The sequence below is a fragment of the Nylanderia fulva genome, unplaced genomic scaffold (genome assembly GCF_048542155.1).
Source record: "Nylanderia fulva isolate GAGA-0341 unplaced genomic scaffold, ASM4854215v1 Scaffold154, whole genome shotgun sequence".
In the NCBI taxonomy this organism is placed as follows: Eukaryota; Metazoa; Arthropoda; class Insecta; order Hymenoptera; family Formicidae; genus Nylanderia; species Nylanderia fulva.
In genome coordinates, this window is record NW_028189773.1 from 248515 (window position 1) to 268856 (window position 20342).

General features: G+C 32.4%; 2 protein-coding genes across 3 annotated transcripts in view; one reads left to right on the forward strand and one right to left on the reverse strand.

The window, feature by feature from the left end:
- The first annotated feature begins 34 nt into the window (after window positions 1-34).
- LOC146724031 (uncharacterized protein F54H12.2-like) lies at window positions 35-1360 on the forward strand. Its single transcript, XM_085480647.1, has one exon. It carries the CDS (start codon window positions 35-37, stop codon window positions 1358-1360), a length of 1326 nt encoding a protein of 441 aa, XP_085336773.1.
- Window positions 1361-5789: 4429 nt separating this feature from the next.
- The window catches only part of LOC114946321 (proto-oncogene tyrosine-protein kinase ROS-like), a 29111-nt gene continuing 14558 nt past the window's right edge, over window positions 5790-20342 (reverse strand). The window contains exons 1-4 of one of the 2 annotated variants that reach the window (XM_029322777.2): window positions 10686-10948; window positions 7907-8015; window positions 7143-7251; window positions 5790-6344 (exon numbers count right to left, since the gene is read on the reverse strand). In XM_029322777.2, the coding sequence (XP_029178610.2) occupies window positions 6044-6344; window positions 7143-7251; window positions 7907-8015; window positions 10686-10790 (624 nt within the window). In that variant the 5' untranslated portion in view covers window positions 10791-10948 and the 3' untranslated portion in view covers window positions 5790-6043. Of the gene's footprint in view, window positions 6345-7142; window positions 7252-7906; window positions 8016-10685; window positions 10949-20342 lie in introns of those variants that run through there. The other variant, XM_085480641.1, reaches the window with a different exon arrangement.

A 20342-nucleotide genomic window follows, 5' to 3' on the forward strand; every position in this document is an offset into this window, starting at 1 on the left:
ATAACGCTGGTAGAGCGGGCGACGATAGAAAAGAATGTCATTTCTTCACACACACTCGAGCGAGTGTTTAAAGAGCGAGCTCGATCTCTTCTCTTTACCGCCCACGCAAACTAGCATCGAAAGTTCGCAATGGATTCATTACAAACCCGTGACCTCGCTTTCGGACGACTCCCCGCTAGAATTCGTCATCCCGGGTCACGGAGAAGAATATTTAGATCTCACACACACGTTACTAAGTCTTCGGGTACGCGTAGAAACCGAGCCGCTACCCGGTCTCGCCGCCGGATCAGGCGTCAACGTGGGCCCCGTAAATCATTTTCTTCATTCCATCTTCAATCAAATCGACGTGTATTTCAATCAAAAGCTCGTGTCGCCTCCAAACAACGCTTATGCGTACCGCGCGTACATCGAAGCATTGTTAAATTATTCATCGCCCGCAAAAACTTCCCATCTAACCTCGTGCTTATGGGATGCGGATACACCCGGACACATGGACGATACGGCAGGAGCGGAAGGCAATACCGCTATAGCGAGACGAGCTCGTTACATACGCGGAGGGCGCGCGCTAGATCTTATAGGTCACCTCCATTGCGACGTTTTCAATCAGGATAAATTCTTAATTAATGGCGTCGAGGTGCGGTTGAGACTCGTGCGTTCGAAAGATACGTTTTGTTTTATAGAAACTAATTGCACGTCGAAAATTCGTATACTCGATGCAAGTCTAATGGTGAGAAGAGCGAAAATAAGCTCCGGAGTATTACTAGCGCATGCTAGAATGCTGAGCAAAGTTACCGCCAAGTATCCGCTTACGAGAGTTGAAATTAAAACATTCACGATTCACAGCGGGGTTGTGGGTGAATCGTTAGATAATGTAATACTGGGACAATTGCCGAAACGAATAATAGTAGGTTTCGTCGATAATAAAGCGTTTAACGGTGACAGAAAATTGAATCCGTTTAATTTCCAAAATTACGGAATAAATTTCTTCTCGCTATACGTCGACGGTACACAAATACCCAGTAGACCGTTACAACCGGTTTTCTCGTCTCGCGAACCGCTTTACATCGAAGCTTATCATACGCTCTTCTCAGGGACGGGTATCCATTTTTTGAACGAGGGAAATTCTATAAGTAGAGATGATTATTCTCGGGGATATACGTTATTCGCTTTTGATCTTACACCCGATCTATCCGCTAATTGCGCCGGTCATTGGAATCTCGTGAAACACGGAAGTCTACGGTTAGAAGCGAGATTCGAGAAGGCGCTCACCGAAACAATTAATTGTATCGTTTACGCCGAATTCGATAATGTCATAGAAATCGATGCATCGCGTCAAGTTATCGTCGATTTTTCCGGTTAGCTTTTAACACTCGTTCACCAACATGTATTCATACACCGTAATGTAATACGCGATTAGAAAATTTTCCCCCTCCTCTTCCTTTGGAAATTTCGATGACACTTTTCACGGAGTGGAAACTATGTAACGCGCTAGAATAAATTCAGTTTTGTACGAGACACAACCAAACGCGCACGTTTCGCTAAGAGCTTGTACCTCATCAACGAAAATCTCACAATATGGACATAGTCGTCGACATACAAGGTTTCCGCGATGAAGCCAATAAATTTATCGCGAAGGAAGTCGCCGTTGTCGCGATCGATACTCCGATTGTCGAGCACTGGATTATGATGCCACCATACGCGTTTGGAAAATTACCCGCAAAAGCAAGACGAGAAAACAATTGGCTCTCACGAAATTATCACGGCATCGAGTGGTTCGACGGCTCAGTTAATCCGAAATATTTTACCTCGTATCTCCGCGAAATTGCAAGACACGCGCGCTGCATTTACGTCAGAGGTAACGAAAAAGCAAACTACTTGAGGAATTTACTTTCCAGAGATATAAATAATTTGGAGGGTACCTCACCAGCATTTAAAAATCTACCGGATGAGGAGGATATCGTACAATATCGCGGTCATCACGGGATTCGAAAATTTGGAACCTTTCATTGCGCGTTATACAATGCTTATAAATTAAAATGCTGGCTAAGTGCGCAAAATAATTGCGAGAACGTTTCGAACCTCTACTGAAGCTACTTGTAGTTCTGACGAAAGTTGGGAAATTACTTTCGACGATAGCGACGATAAATACGAAACCGCCGTTTCTTGCGATGTAAATGAGAATATAACTAAAATACAAATAGAGGAAAAAAATCAGCAAAGCAACGAACAGCAGATTGAAAAAGAAGAAGAAGAGAGATTTGTGATTTCTGAATCGTCATCGACGTTGACGGACAAGAACGAAACAATTTCCATCTCGACGCAAACTGACATTGAAAACCTCTCAAAACAACTCAAGATAGAAAAAGACGCATTATCGAAAGAGGTAAAAACCGGTATTGTTCAAATAATACCGTACACTCGTTCGTATTCGGGACAAAAAAAAATGAACTCTCGCGAAATTCTACAAGCATTGCATCATCTCGATGCCAGACATGTTGGAGTCTATGCAGCCGACAGAGTTCCGAGGGTGTGGACGAGGTCGACGGCTATCGTCGCTAACACCGACAATCACGATCGACCTGGAGAACATTGGATCGCCTTCTACCTCGATGAACACGGTACAGCCACTTATTTCGACAGCTACGGATTGCCCCCCTTGTATCCAGGATTTCTCATCCGACTTCGACGAAACTCCATCATCCATCGTTGGAATATTCAACAATTACAAGGAATTTTTTCTAAGACTTGCGGACAATACTGCTGTGTATTTTTATATTATATGTGCAGCGGTTATAATCTTAATCAGTTTCTCGCTCTTTTTTCCGAAGATTGTGAATATAACGATCGTTTAATCATACACTTATTTCGTAAAATTTTTACTCACAAAAAATAAGCGAATTATAACAATATATAATATGAATTTTAGTATGAATAAATAAATTTTGTTCTGTAAAAATATTTTAAATATAATCCATATTTGTACTTTTAAAACTATTGTTCAATTTTCTTTCACTTCCTCTTTCCAGAAATTTCCTCCACATGCATGTTCCTGTTTACCTTCATTAAGCAGCGAGTTATTTTAAAATAAAATTTTATCTGACATCTTTCTAATCTACGACGATGTATTATTATTTTTTATCGTGACGCGAGTCGGAATGCTCGCCTGTACAAATATTTGCGTGTTCTTTTTTATTACCCTACGCCATTGTCAGCTACTACCTGCCACCGGTCGACCGCACGACGCTTTTCTTGGCCAAAATGTTTTTACCCCACCCCGTCTAATATCGACCATTTGATTCGACGAGCTATCCTTGCCATACGTATACCCGAACTGTTTTTACCCCACCCCCCGTCCAATATCGACCATTTGATTCGACGAGCTATCCTTGCCATACGTATACCCGAACCCCCATGCCGTACTCTACGCAACTTTAGCTTAAATACCACATCTAATCCTTAGACTAGTAAGATCTCGTTTAGCTCAACATACTAGGACCCTGCTCGGAAACACGGAGGTCCCGGGTTCAAATCCAGAGAAAATCAGAAAAAATAAAAAATAAAAATTCTCATCCCCACCTTTCGGGGCCAGTCGCCATTTTTTTTCCCCCCAACACCCTTTCCCCCTAACACCCACACTCGGAAAAGCCAGACGCCGGTGGTGGGGGAAAGATAAGATAAGACCCGGCGCCAGACGGGTCGGTGGTGGGGGTTTGTTTTGACGGGCCATACCTGCCATTATACTACTCACAGACTTTTTCCTAAACGGCGATTTTCAAGGTTATTTAAAGGTCACTTATATTTTCAAAATAGAATTACCTTAATTTTTCTCATATAAATCGATTCCTCGGAATATTTACTATAAAAAGTTGTAAAGGTATAATTTTTACATAATCTTACATAAACTTCGAAATATTACAAATATTTTATTCTATAAAATATTTCAGTTTATGTAAAATTATGTTAACTATCTTTTAAATTATTCACTTTTAGCCATCTTACCCTTACAACCTTTTATAGTGAATATTGCAACAAATTGGTTTATATATATAATATATATATAACATCAGTTATTATTAATTGATGTTTACATTTATTTTTAGACTTACTAGAGCTCTAATGCTCCACATTTTTTGCAAAAACTGTTTATTCTACAGATTTCAAATATGCTTTTAAATGATGATTGAATATTTCCTTTTTTTAATTATTTTTATTATTATTTTTCAATCTCAATCAACTTTTATAACTTTATGCCAGCACGATACAAATACATGTGTCTTTATTTTTTTTATTATTTTCATTATTATTTTTCAATCTCAATCAACTTCTATAACCTTATGCCAGCAGGATACAAATACATGTATGTCTTTATTATTGTATCAACTCTTGTCTTTTCCATGTAACCATGTCTTCATAGTTTGAATTATCCCTTCATCTTCTCAATCTTTCGCAGAGATTTAATTAATTAAATACACTTCACACGAAATAAAGTTTGCTGGAAGATATACAGCAAACGATAACTGTAAAAACATGATTACGTGGAAAGAACAAGAGTTGGTACAGTAAAGGCAAGTAAGTAAGTACATGTAATGTATCGTATTGGCATAACGCTATATCCGCGGAGCAGATAATGTGGCTGTAGAGGTAGTCTGCAGTGCAGCTAATGTGGACGTAGATGTTGATTGAGATAATTGTCTAATATAAAATAGAATTTCAAAATTTAGTTTAAAAAGCTGTTGCATATATAAATAAAGTTTATTTTTTCTAAATTTGGAATATGTTTAATTAATTAATTTTTTAAGTTTATGTTTAATAAATTTTTTAAGTCTGTATTCAATAATTTTATTCATTTGATAAATACATGTATGTCTTTATTTTGATATGTTTAATATAATTAGAAATTCATTATTAATTAGATATGTAAACTATAAATTCATATATAATATTTGAAAATATATGTGAATATTTAAATTTTTATCTTCTCCTTCCTCTCCTTCAATCTCTTTAATATCAATATGTGTATGTGTGTACACGCGCGCACATTTGTACGTATTTATTTAATTATTGGATAGTTGAGAGTACTTAATTGATAAAAAATTATGACAATAATAATCCTTGTTTTTTTTTCTTATTATTTACTCAGATTTTTTTGTCTATCTTATAAGATAAACACTTTAGAGATTGAATATTTCAAGTAAACTAATTGTAAGTAAATTTCACATTAATGCATATAGATGTTTAATCATGAATGTACTGAATAAGTACACAAGACGAACAGTGAGTGAGTGAGTGAGAATGAGAGAGTGTGTGTGTGTGTGTGAGAAAGAGAGAGAGAGAGAGAGAGAGAGAGAGAGAGAGAGAGAGAGAGTTAGCCAACATAACCCCGCACGCTGCCGATCATGAATGTACTAAATAAGTACACAAGACGAACAGTGAGTGAGTGAGTGAGAATGAGAGAGTGTGTGTGTGTGTGCGTGTGCGTGTGAGAAAGAGAGAGAGAGAGAGAGAGAGAGAGAGAGAGAGAGAGAGTTAGCCAACATAACCCCGCACGCTGCCGATATGGCGGAGCGCCACTATCGCCATCTGTTGTAAAACGTGCGAGATGGACAAAATTACCACTACATGCATCTTGCATGTGTTGTGTACGTGTGATATATGTGTGCGCATGTGTTGTATACGTGTGAATACGTGTAGCACGATACTACTATGTATGCGTGGTCGATGATGATAATGATGATGATAATGATGATGATAATGATGACGGGGACGTTTCTTAATAGAAATTTTTCATATTTCGACTTTGCATTTATATATCTCTGCTTACAAATCACGTAGAGCAGAAATAAAGACACTTTTATTATATAATTCGAACTCAATCTATCGATTAAGTCTAGTATAAACTCGATTGCTTCAGCCATTATTGAGGATTCGAAATATTATAAAGACTCAAATGTCCGACTCGCGTTAAGATACACGGTGTCTCCGCTACGCCCTTAACTGGTCGCGAGACACTACCGTGTCTCTTGATATCACGTTCAAAGCCGATCTATAAATCTATATCCAATACATAAAATTCACTTTTCTTTTTGACGAGTAATAAAGGTACTGGATTCTCATGTGTAGTCGACACATTGATAAACTTAGTATAAGATCCAGCACCAAATTTGTTATGCGCTTGTACTTTGAAATAATACACTTTATCAGGTTTTAAATTGTACACTTTAAGTTGCAATATCGTGAAATTTGAGATTATAGCAACTTTTCTATGAATTATTTGATTCTCAAAAAACCAATATTGAACTGTATATTTTTGTATCACTTCATTTGTAAATTTAGGTTTGTTCCACCTATAAAGGATATAAAATATTATATTTTTTTATTTTTAACAAATTTCTGAAATCCATTTACATATAATTATTTATTTACACGAGACATATAAAATAGTTTCATTATAAAAAATGGGGTTGACCTTGAAATGATCTTAAAACCGCTATTTAAAATCAAACTGATGAGGCTCGTAAAAATTTCTTTTAAATCCTACAACTTCTATTTAAAACATTTTTTCATAAAGTATATATTTTCGAGATATTTCGCCATTCTGATTCTTTTGTGACACCCTCCATATACATGGTATTTCATATGTAGTGGACACATTCAAGAATGGATAATTTCAAGAATGGATTTCTCATGCTTAGAGAAGAAAAAAAGTTATACACACATAGGTCTGGAAACAATTAGTTTTTGAGTTTTAAGATTTTTGTAACAAAAATTTTTTGTCTTATTTCTCGTCTTAGAAATCCTCGCTTAAAGATATGAACAATGTTTTTCAAGTTCGCCGGCCTATGTTTACAGGAGATAAACATTTTGAACATTTCCTCTAATTGTAAGACGAGAAAATGAGACAAATATTTTGTATTACATAAATCTAAATAACTAAAAAACTAATCTTTTTCGGACCTATGTTCATACATATCTATACCTTTTTTTCTTCTCTATCAGCATAAGGAATCCATTCTTCAAATTTTGAGCACCGCTTAAAAGAAACCCCTGTATATACACTGTATGTACACATTGTATTGTATATAAAATAAAACTTAAAACACTGCAAAGTACCAGATTTAAGAACGCAAGTATTCATTATTTACCTGAATGTCACAATAATGTCTTTCTGATTTAGTCTGTCGTTAAATTCCACAAATGCTCTAGGACATGTTGGCTCGCTTGGAATGCTTTCTGAAGATGGTGTAGATTCTCCTTGAAGCAAAATGTATACTCAATTATATGTAAGGGTCCAGTATGTATGTAATTCGTTCTAGTTCATAAAATCATGCATAGAAAATGTAAATGCGGTATCTCATAATCGGTACCTTTATATATATATATATATATATATATATATATATATATATAGGGTATATACATATATATATATATATATATATATATATATATATATATATTGACATACATGGTCTGTCAAAAAAGGAATGAAATTAAATAAATACCGCATATTATGGCAACGTTGTAAAAATCATAATCATATGCGGAATGTAAAATATCATCTTTCCTTCAAAAACTACAAGTTTTAATTCATTCAGCTGTATTTATATATGTCTAATTATAACATTTTTTGTAAGTATAAACCTCTCCTCGTTATTGTTTTCATGAATCGTTATTCAGAGAAAAATATTAAACAAATATAAGCGATAAAAGTTAATAATTAGTACTTATATTTTAACGCATGCTTAGATTATATTATTTCATAATAAATTTTGATGATTTGAAATAAATGTACATACACAACATTTTATATACATTTATATGCATATTTTTTAAAACTTATTAGATTTTGAAATATTTACAAATAGGAGCTTTTAAAAATACTTATACTTTACAAATGAACTCTTACCGACTTCATTTCTTACTCTCACAGTGTCGTTTTCAAAATAATACTGAACAGATTCGAGATTTGATGACACGTACTCATGGACATCGATGAATCTGAAGGATGGGTTATCCTAGTAATAAATATGCATCATATAACTTATAAAAATCTACTATTCCATTGAATCACATGATGAACAGTACATAATGTGAGATTAGATTAAAACTTATTTCGCAAATAATTTAATAAATAAGTCGTTGGAGTAATAAATGCAAAATTCCAAATAGTAAAATTAATGTATATGTGATAGAAATCCCAACTTTCAAATTAATGTTCAATTTTATTACAAATAGAAATGGCCCTTCTTTTGCTTTTGCAGATAATCAAATAATTAAAATAAGTCATTAAGTCATTTGGATCAAGTAACTATCACTTATTCAAAAAGATGACTGTTTTCGATATTTTTATAATTACATAAATGACATGCATTGAGCTAAGTTAAATTATTATAAAATAGAACTAGAAAGAAATATATAACATACTGTGTAAAACACCGTTTAAAGAAATTGTTCTTATTGTGTTTCTGATCAAAATATCTTTTTAAAAACCAAAAATTTTTTTGCATTAAAAAGAAAGTTGCAAAAAAAAACGCACGATTAGATGAATAAAAGTTATGAAGAATTTATATATACTACTGTGGGCAAAAAATACCGGGAATTTGTTTATAAATCAAAAAATCTTTATTTATTCTTCTAAATTCATTTCATCTCTCTCAAAGTAGTCCCTCCCGGATGCAATACATTTGTGCCAACGTTTTTTCCAATTTTCAAAACATGCTGCAAAGTCCTTTTCCGGTATAGCCTTTAATTCCTTCTTCGTTTCGGTTTCTATCTCTTCTATCAATTCAAAACGGTGTCCACGGAGCGGTCTCTTAGTTTAGCGAATAGCCAGAAGTCACATGGTGCTAAGTCAGGCGAATACGATGATTGCGGAACGATATGGGTCGAGTTTGTGGCGAAATAATCACAAATTACGAATGCAGTGTGAGATGGTGCATTATCGTGATGCAAAACCCAAGAATTGTCTCTCCACAAATCCGGTCTTTTTTGACGCATAGCATTACGCAAACGACGCATAACACCCAAATAGTATTCTTTGTTGACAGTTTGGCCGGTTGGCAGGAATTCATAATGCACCACACCACCACACCATTTAAATTCAAATTTTCCGGTATTTTTTGCCCACAGTAGTATATATATATATACAATATATATATATATATAGGGTGTCCGGTAACTAACGGACCAATGATTAAAGGCGGATTCTATGGCCAATTTGGAGACGATTTTTCCTTAGCAAAAATGTTGAGAAGTCAATAATTTTCGAGTTATAAGCGATTGAAAACAATGGGTTGTTTGAAAACTAAACGTTTTGAAGTTAAAAGTCTAACATAATTATATTTTTCAGTTAATTTCAGGTAGAGTTTACTATAATAAAATTTTAATTTGAGGCTTAGTTATAAAGATACATATTGACAAATATTGGAAAGTTGTAAAAAATTATGACCTTTTTCGACATTTTCGCTGAGGAAAAATCGTTCCCAAATTGACCAAAGAATCCCTTTGTAATTGTTGGTCCGTTAGTTACCGGACACTTTGTATATATATAACTGTGAGTCTTACAAGCCCGGTTCTCTTTAATTGTTAAAACAATTTTGTCTAATAATTTAGTTTTTATATTAATTTCATGTACACATATGTGTTAACGTATACTTTAAATGATAAATTGTATATCAACTTGAACATATAAAAAACAATAGCTGCTGTGTATATTATTGGCCTTGAAACTGTTTGATTGAGAACGCAATTTATTGTACCGAACTCCTATTTCAATATTTAGTAGTTTTCTACGCATGCAATTTATCCTGAAAAGTCCTAATTTTTTATATTGATTACTTTAAATAATAAATAACTTACTTAAAAATTTTACACAGAAATTAATAAATATAAATATTTGAGAAAAGTTTTAAACATCACAAGAGAATAATATGAGAATGTGTGTATAAAAAATGTGATATACATACATGTATGTTTATCATGTAACAGAAGATATATGGAATAAATAACAAAATCATTAATATTAACAATTTGTAACAAAACAATTTTATCAACATATGTTACGTTTAAGTTTAAATATTCATTACAATTAAATTTAAATGTGTAACAATATAACATCAATCTTTAAATATATGACGTAAAATTAAACTTTACTTTTTTTATATCATTAATTTTACATAAATAGTGACATGCAAGATTAATATCACAAACAATCCATTGTCTGTAGTATATATAACATTTAATTTAATCACGACGTCTAATATTAATAATAAAATAATTAACGCTCTCGTCAAGCGAACTAACTGAGCGACTAGCAGCAGCATCAAAAAACGCTCCGTGTAAAGATGGTAGCGAATAAATAACCAAGCAAATAGCAAATAATTCGGCATCCTGCGCATATGCGAGAAAAATTTTTGTTAAAACGCTTGCGACTTTATTTTTCTTTATCAACAACGTGTAAATGATTTGACGGTAACGACTTCGTCTCAGCCAGAAATTCGTTTTGAATCAAAAATGAAAAGCTAGCAATAAAAAGAATAAAAAACGAACATCTAGAAAAAGTTTCTATCAGCGAATTCGCTGATAAATTAAAAAACTTACTCAAAACAAATAAAAACAGCATCGTGTAAAGCACTCTTTAAGTGTAGATCAGAGTGTTTCAAAAAATAAATTTTCGGCAAACTGACCTGAGTTAGACAATCTTCCTGATCCTTCGAAGAGGACGTGAATGCCGTCCTCATTAGCATAAATATTTTTAGTAAAACACATAATATTTTTAACGTTTTTAACATAGTAAGTTTTCTCCTCTTATAGATGTTTGCACTCTATTGGCTTTTATTCTTGACTGGTGACCAACCGCTATTAAATACCATAGAATCTTCTCAATGATTTAAATATATTAATCAATTCAATATCCCTTCAATGTTTCTTGCAGAGTCAAATCTAGATCGCGCGAAGCACTCGTCTCGGATGAAAGACATGAGAGGGCATAGAAATGAACAATAAATTGAACAATTTTTTTTAAAAAGTTTTTTTATAAAAATGCGAAAATGATATTAATATGTAGCAAACATTAGACGCCGCGAATTAAAGAAGAAATTTGCTCAAAGTGAATAAAAGCAGCATCGTGTAAAGTACACTTTAAGTGTAGATCAGAATGTATAAAAAAATGAATTTTCGGGAAACTGACCTGAGTTATACAATCTTCCTGTCCTTCGAAGAGGACGTGTGAGCCGTCCTCATTAGCATAAATACTTTTAGTAAAACACATAATATTTTTATCGTTTTTATCATAGTAAGTTTTCTCCTCTTATACATGTTTGCACTCAATTAGCTTTCATTCTTGACTGGTGACCAACCGCTATTAAATACCATAGAATCTTCTCAATGATTTAAATATATTAATCAATTCAATATTTCTTGCAGAGTCGAATCTAGATCGCGCGAAGCACTCGTCTCGGATGAAAGACATGAGAGGGCATAGAAATAAACAATAAATTGAACAATTTTTTTAAAAAAGTTTTTTTATAAAAATGCGAAAATGATATTAATATGTAGCAATTCAAGTACCTACCAAGCTTATGTTATTTTGACATGCATTTGTGCATATGTAGAAAAAAGGGGCGTCAATTGCTAATAGTGCCTCGGATGAGAAAATATCTAGATCCGGCTTTGATCATTTGTATAGATTATAAATTATTAGCTGACACTTGTTTCTCGCGTGCTTTGTGCGCTCGGTATATAGTTGCGGATTTATGAGGATGCGCAAATAACAATTGGAATTTAAATTCGAAAGACTCGGGTTCAGTTTTTGATTCAACGACTTTCGGATCATTATTTTTTTCGTCTTTTTTTCTACAAATGATTAGGGAGAAATAAGCGAATTCTCGGTGTAATCAACGTCATCCGCGTTTAGCTCTTATAGCTTATTTATTCTTAATATACTTTCATTTTTAGTATGTTAAAGCTTGTATGTTTTTATTTATTTAGAGTTTGCACATTATTTTTTATACTATTAATATACTTTTAAACTTGAACTAATAATCTACATATGTTAGTTTTTTAAAGATTTTGCTTGTATTTTTAATGTTTTCTCAAATTTAACTTTTATGTTTTTTATGTGTTTTCTTTATTTTATCATGATTTGCTTTACATTTTTATATTTTTACGCGACAAGGGGGCAAGTAGATTTTAAGCCGATGTTCTATACTTACTTACTTGTTTATACTTTTATCTATATCTATACTAATATACATATAAAGAAGTAAAGTTTGTTTGTTCCATTGTGTGGGATAATCTGAGAAACTAATAAATTTTTTACTGGTGTATATCCTTCTGAGTAACATAGCTTATGTACAATCGTTTTACAACTTCTAAAAATGTGCGCGTTGTACAAAAAATGCGTTCTTTGCTCTTTATATTTTCCAATAATTTAATAATTTAGCGTAAAAACTACACGACCGATTTTGATAAAATCTTCACCAGTACATTTGTATGAATATAGTATGAATTATTTACGCTGCAACGTTAAATTATAAAATTGTTGGAAAAATATAAAGCGTAAAGAACGTAAAGAATTTTGTTGTACAATACGCGCACATTTTTAGAAGTTTGCAAGACGATTGCATATAGCCTATGTTACTCAGAAAGATCTAAGTTATTCACCTATGAAAGATTTTTTTTAATCGGTTGAGTGTCTAGTAGTTTCTGAGATTACCCCAAACAATGAAACAAACAAACTTTACCTCTTTATATATTATTAGTATAGATTAAATAAAGTTTTCTTAGATATTACACGTCATATGCAATTTTTTTCTTTTTAATGATATTTATTAAAGTATATTTAATATGATTAAAAGTAAATACATAATTATATGTATATTCTAATAACGCAATAATCATTAAAATTATTTCATTTGCGATGATATACATATGTAAGAAATATGGACAACAATATAATCCTCTACAATTTCTTTCTAAAACAATTACAATTGAGCTTTACATTTTACTATGTAAAAATACTTTACCCTAAAAATTATAATTATATACTTTATTAGATATTATTAATATTTATTCAAATTTATTTTGGATTTTATAAATATTTATCACTGTTGTTATTATATAATTATACTTTATATTAATTACAATTATGTGTAATATTTTATATTTATGTTATTATTAATGTATAGAAACACAATTATTATGTAAAAATAAATATATACTAAATATAAATATATATTTTACTGATTTTACTTAATTCTTCAGTCGCAGATAATAAGAAAAGCGGGTTATCCCACGGAAACTCACATTGTAACGACAGAAGATGGCTATCTTTTGACGTTACATCGTATTCCGGGTGGCAACGGCTCTCTATCTGTATTACTGATAAATGATATTTTTTGCACTTCTGTTGTTTGGGTCACTCTTGGCAAAGAGAAAGCACTCGGTAAGACTTTATAATTAATTAAGATATATTTCAGTATCGTCGATCAAACCATCGCAGATTTTATTTTTATCGGAAAAATGTTTAAAAGATTATCTTGAATTCAAATAAATGATAATCCTTAAGAGTCGCCAGTAATAAATAATGAAAATCTCTCCTCCAATTTTAAAGTCGACCAGACTGGCAATAATTTAATTTAAATAATTAGTTTAATTTACAACGTTTCGGCTGTCATTGCAGCCCTTTTCAAGTAATCTATAAACAATTATATACATATAAATATACTCTTAATGCGCTTAATCATACAAATAATTATAAATTTACAAAAATATATATGTTTACATACCAGATTAATACAATAAATCATATTTACAGCAAACCCCGACAAAATTAACCATTGTTTTGATGAACAATGTATAACTGACAGAAGTAAGCCCGAAATAAATAGATGTTGACTGTAAGCAGGAAACTTAGTCACTACGCGTTGAGGAAATAGAAAACCAAAGTACTGTGTCTTTCGCAATTTTTAAACCGTCAATACAAAGTCAAATACATAAATAAATAAATAAATAAATAAATAAATATGTAACATGTGACAATATAATATATTAAATAGCTTTTCAGTAGCGAGCTCAGTACACAAATTTTTAAGTAAACAAAAACATGTGAGTCATATTGATAGTTACATTTTTAATAGATACGCTTATTGTTCAAAATTTTTGAAATCAAATAGTAACATTTTCGTAACAAAAGCCGATAAGGGCCAAGTCACGGTATTGATGAATCGGACTGACTATGTGGGGAAAATGAATTGTTTACTGAAAGATGTTTCCACTTATAAACCACTTAATAAAAATCCATTAAACGCTCTCAACGCAAAGATCATAACTTTATTAAAATCTTGGTTGAATAATGGACTCATAGATGATTCAATTTACAAACAATTGAGATGTACTAATGGCAATTTGCCTCGTGCCTATGGTTTACCTAAGATCCATAAAGTAGGTTACCCTCTTCGTATCATAATTTCAACGTTAGGAAGTCCGGTTTATTACATTGCATCTTATTTAGGTGAGATTTTGCAAAATGCAGTCAAGAAACTTCGATCTCACATTAAGGATAGTTGGTCCTTTGTTGAAATTATTAAAGATAAAAACATTGATGACGATCATGTCATGATTTCGTTGGACGTGACTTCGCTTTTTACTAACACACCGTGGGAATTAATAAAAGCAGCAATAGAAAACCGTTGGGATGATATCTCACAATTTACTTCATTTAACATTGCACAGTTTTTACATGCTATTGACACGGTTATGCGCTCGACTAGTTTTGTTTTTGATGGAAAATTTTATGAGCAGGTTTTCGGTTCGCCTATGGGGTCTCCTTTGTCTCCAATTTTGTCTGATATGGTTATGGACGATTTGGAATCATATTGTTTGCGTCAATTGGATTTTGAGCCCCATTGTTATTTCAGATATGTTGATGACATTTTTTCAATTATTCCGAAATGTAAAGTGGAGGATATGCTTACGATTTTTAATAGTTTTCACACTCGACTAAAGTTTACGTTTGAATTGGAGAACAATTGTTCCTTAAGTTTTTTAGACACAAGCGTTATACGAGTTAATGGCAAATTGACGACTGACTGGTTCCGTAAGCCTACGTTTTCAGGCCGTTATATAAATTTTCTTTCGAACCATCCGATGCGTTATAAAATTAGTGTGATCACAAGCCTCGTGGACAGGGCTATTTTACTCGCTGACCCTATGTTTCACGAGAAAAACATCATCTTATTGTTAGTCAAACGAATTCTTCGTAACAATTGTTACCCGTTAACAGTCATAAACAAAATTGTTAACAGGAGACTTAGGGCGATTAAATTTGGCGGTAATTTTGGTGCGTCTAATCGAGATAAATTTGATACACGAAATGTTATAGTGTTGCCGTATATTAGAGATTTGAGCGAAAATATTACTCGTTGCATAAACAAAAATGGAATCGGTGTATTATATACCGTTCCAAAAAAATTAGACACTTTGATAAAAAGAGGAAAAGATAGTATTGATAACCTAAAAAGAACCGATGTCGTCTATAAGATCGAATGCGCGAATTGTGACTCTACATATATTGGACAAACAAAGCGACATTTAGAAACACGTATTAAGGAACATAAAAATAACATCAAAAAAGACACGACATCACACTCAGTTGTTAGTTTGCATCGGACTTGCAACGATCATGAGTTCCGTTGGGATTCTCCTGTGATTCTGCATCAAGAAAAACAAACAAGAAAAAGAGAAATAGCAGAAATGTTCTATATAAAAAACCAAAGAAAGAGCATTAATTTACAAAAAGATACGGAGAATTTCAGTGGGATTTATGATCGCGTTCTTGAAGCTATTTAATATATTATATTGTCACATGTTACATATTTATTTATTTATTTATTTATTTATTTATGTATTTGACTTTGTATTGACGGTTTAAAAATTGAATTCAAATGTTGAAACAACTTTTAATGCACTCTTAATTACAATATATTTTAGTGTACATTATATTTTTCGAATTTTTTTTTTAAATTAAATTTCTAAATTGATTACAGGACAGGCATATATATACAGGGTTGTCCGGAAAGTAATGCGTCGCATTTTTTAAAAAAAGAATTTATTGATCGCATAGGTAAAACAACTTAAAATTGTTCGAAGTATGACCCTTCTGCGTCAATACATTTTTGCCAACGCGATTTCCATGCGTCATAAGATTTCTGGAACTCCTTGACTGGGATGCTGTTCAGGGAGGCCGTCGAAGTAGCTTGTACGTTGTCAACCGACTCGAGCTGTTGTCCTTTGAGCTCCCTTTTCAGCCGAGGAAATAAAAAAAAGTCCGCCGGAAATTGGGATTATCTGCACAGAGTTGCTTGAGTTCTTCACAAACTTCCACTCGGTGTTGCTTTTGCGCATCGGTCAACACTCTGGGCACAAGTTTTGCGCAAATCTTCCGCATGGCCAAGTCTTCCGATACAATCTCGTGAACAATCGTTTTCGGCAAGTTCAATAATTCCGACATTAAGCGAACATTCATTCGACGGTCTGAATTCAATAATTGGCGCACACGAGTCACATTGTCGTCCGTTCGCGATGTTGACGGGCGTCCTGCGCGGGCCTCGTCGGCGACCTCCTTCCGACCTTCTCTAAACATCTTGTGCCATCTGTTTGACTGCGATTTGGAAAGGCAATCGTCCCCGAAAACTTTCTTGAGCATTTCAAAAGTTTCCAGCGGCGTCTTGTCCAGCTTCACGCAAAACTTTATCGCATAGCGTTGCTCTATCGTTCTCTCCATCACAAGTTCGACGCGACCACTAAGCAGAGGTTCACAGAATAAGCCGTCCTAACCCTCCAAGCGCATGGAAACAATTGAGCGACCTACCGTTGGAAAGCTAAGGGTACCCCCCTTCCTCCCCAACCGGTCCCATCGCTCTGCGATGTATAGTCGCGTCACAAAAAAATGCGACGCATTACTTTCCGGACAAACCCTGTATATATATATATATGTCTGTCAAATATATATATATATATATGCCTGTCAAATATATATATATATATATATATATATATATATATATATATATACATATATTTTATAATAAGAATACTTTTTAAGTCAGCTCTTTTTAATTTTAAAACCACAATCTACACTTCATTCCTCTCGACCAATAGAGCCAAACGCGATGTTATTGCGACAATTAAAAAAGAAAGAAAATTTGGAAACTAAGGAATTTGAATCCTATGGTTGGGATCTCAAAAATTCCCCTTGTTCCTTCTCTTAACATCCCCTGTAAAGAAATAGGCGAGAAAAATATTGGTCCGAAAGTCGGCTGAATCGGGAATCGAACCCGAGACCTTCCGCTTGCCGGGCGACTGCTCTTCCAACTGAGTTGGAATAGTCATGTGAATAATAGTTTTGAATTGTGTAACGCATTGTCTGATCTTAAATTAAACAACAATGAAACAATCGTATCATTGGATGTAATATCGTTGTTCACGAATGTACCATTGGACCTTGCAATAGACAGCATAAATAACAGATGGCATTATATCGAAAAACACACATCAATTAACAAAAACGAATTTGTCAATATAATTAAATTCATTTTAAATTCAACGTACTTTGCATTTAATGATACTATTTATAAACAAATACATGGAACCCCTATGGGATCGCCTCTGTCTCCAATCATAGCGGATATTGTCATGCAAGATTTAGAAACTAGGATACTCGATATAATTAATGTAAATGTAAGATTTTACTATCGCTATGTAGATGACATTCTAGTTTGCATGCCGGATGATCAGGTCTCATATTTATTGGAAAAATTTAATGATTGTCACGATAGAATAAAATTTACAATAGAACGAGAGGACAACCGTTGCATAAGTTTTTTAGACATTTCACTCAAAATCATAAATAACGTAATTCACATTGACTGGTTTCAGAAAAAAACATTTTTAGGTAGAACACTCTCATATTATTCAAATCATCCTATGTGCCATAAAAAAAGTGTAATATATAATCTAGTAGACCGATCAATACTTTTATCACATCCTATTTTTCACAGCAAAAATTTAACATTAATCATAGAGATTCTATTAAGTAATGGTTACCCTCTCGATCTCATTTTCTCAGAAATTAATAAAAGACTGAAGTCCCTCATTGTTAATAAATTAAACACAGAAATGACTCATAATGTGAATAACGATGACATAAATAATGATAATAAGAAGAAAAAATTTATAGCGATACCATACATTGAAAGAATCTCGGAATCAGTAGCATCAGAGTTAAGGAAATCTAATATAACAGTAGGATACAGAAGTTTAAAAAAATTAAATAAAGTCATAAAAACACAAAAAGACAGAGATGATCGTCATAATAATTCCGGTGACATATATAAAATATCGTATAATGATTGCGATGCTACATATGTGGGACAAACGAAAAGACAATTAGGCACAAGAGTAAATGAACATAAAAATAATATCAGATTAGATTCTGCAAGACACTCGGTGGTTTCTGACCATATCGTAAAGTTTACACATACTTTTAATTGGAGCGAAACAAAAATCTTAGACTACAAAAAGAATTATTATAAAAGGTTGATATCGGAAATGATACACATTAAAGAAGAAAAAAACAGTATCAACTTAAAAAAGGACACCGAGCGTCTTGACGGTTCTTATTTTGATATTTTAGAAAAATTGTCTATGTCATCATAGCAAAGAGGTATATATACAGCGCTCTGACATTGCGATTTACAGATATTGATTAGCTTCGCAAAAAGTACACATTGTGACAATGTTATTTAAAAAGAAATATTTTATCGTCTCGACACAGACGTAAGTAATCATTATTTTTAAAAAATCTAATATTTAATATTCGGGCTGACACATCAATAATTTCACAGCATATTACATACTATAACATCATGAACTACAGAAATCTGATGTTCGAGAGTAGGCGATTTATCTCAAGTCAACAAGCATGAAATTTGTTACTGCGTTTTTCACATTATAAGCCGATAGATTTTATATTTATAATATGTTCGGTCTTACCAAACGATTTAATTCTTTGACTTATTAACATAGCGATAATAATATTGAAAAAAACTGTCGTACAGCCAAAACGTTTATCAATTGTAATATTATTTTATGACATATAATAAAAAAATTTAATTAACATCTTATTAGCTCGTTAAGTTGGCCTTTTAATTTATTACATATTTTAATTTTATACGAGCCGAAGTTTATATTGTATTATATATAAGAAATTATACATGTATTTAATTACGTAAAAATAATGATTAATAATTACATAAACTGTTTTTATACAATTAGCGCATGTGCTTGTTGATCTGTATATATATATTTACGATAGCCGAGACCACGAATTTAAATTCAATCAAAAAAAAATTATCCATGTGTATAGTTGTTTAAAAATATGTTAAGTATACAACAGAATTTATGTTCTTTTATTTATATACATATACTTTCTCATTTATACTTCACAAAAATAAATAAAGATGAAAGGCACTGCTTATGCATTGCTTTTTAGCAGATATAATATTTTCGTGAGTAAACGTTGATAATTATTATATATGTTTAATAACACTGTTCGACACTCAAAAAGATTCTGAGATTTTTAAATCTTATTCGTATAGATTTTCTCATGCTGATTACGAATCCGGCCGTGAAAATTGCGTATTACGCCAGATTTTTTAAATAGCTTGATCAAAAATCGAATTCACAAATTTAATATAAGTTATAAATAAATCTTTACCTACTTATTTTCACTAACATTAAATTTTTGAAACTTTGATTTGCTATTTCTAATTTTAAAAATATGAATCATTATTTATCAGTAATTGAAGACATTTTGACATATTCATATTTGTAAAAAAAAATGTGAGCCATTTTACCGTACCTCTAAAGACTATGTATTAGTATAAAGAAAAGTGCGAAAAATGATACTTTTAATTTCTTAATTTAGTTTTCTCAAAAAACCCCAAATTCGAACTTTTTTACATTTTTTGCACAACCTACAAGTCTTAAGCTTTATTTTGAGCCCTCGTAGCATTTTTTATCACGTCCCAATTAAAAGTTATATTTTACGGAAAAGTGTCTAAAATGCTTTTTTTCTCATCTTTACATATTTACAAAACCTGACGTAATACGCAATTTTCGCGGCCGGATTCGTAATTAGCATAAAAAAATTTATAAGGATACGTTTTGGTAATTTCCGAACCTGAAAAAAGGTCTTTTTGTCGAACGGTGTATTTATTGTATTTAATATAATATAAATCAAAATATAAATCGAGATAAATACTTGAGTAGATCGAGGTGCA

Excerpts from the sequence above, each read along its gene's own strand:
- LOC146724031 (XM_085480647.1), top strand. The coding sequence starts at position 35 with ATGTCATTTCTTCACACACACTCGAGCGAGTGTTTAAAGAGCGAGCTC.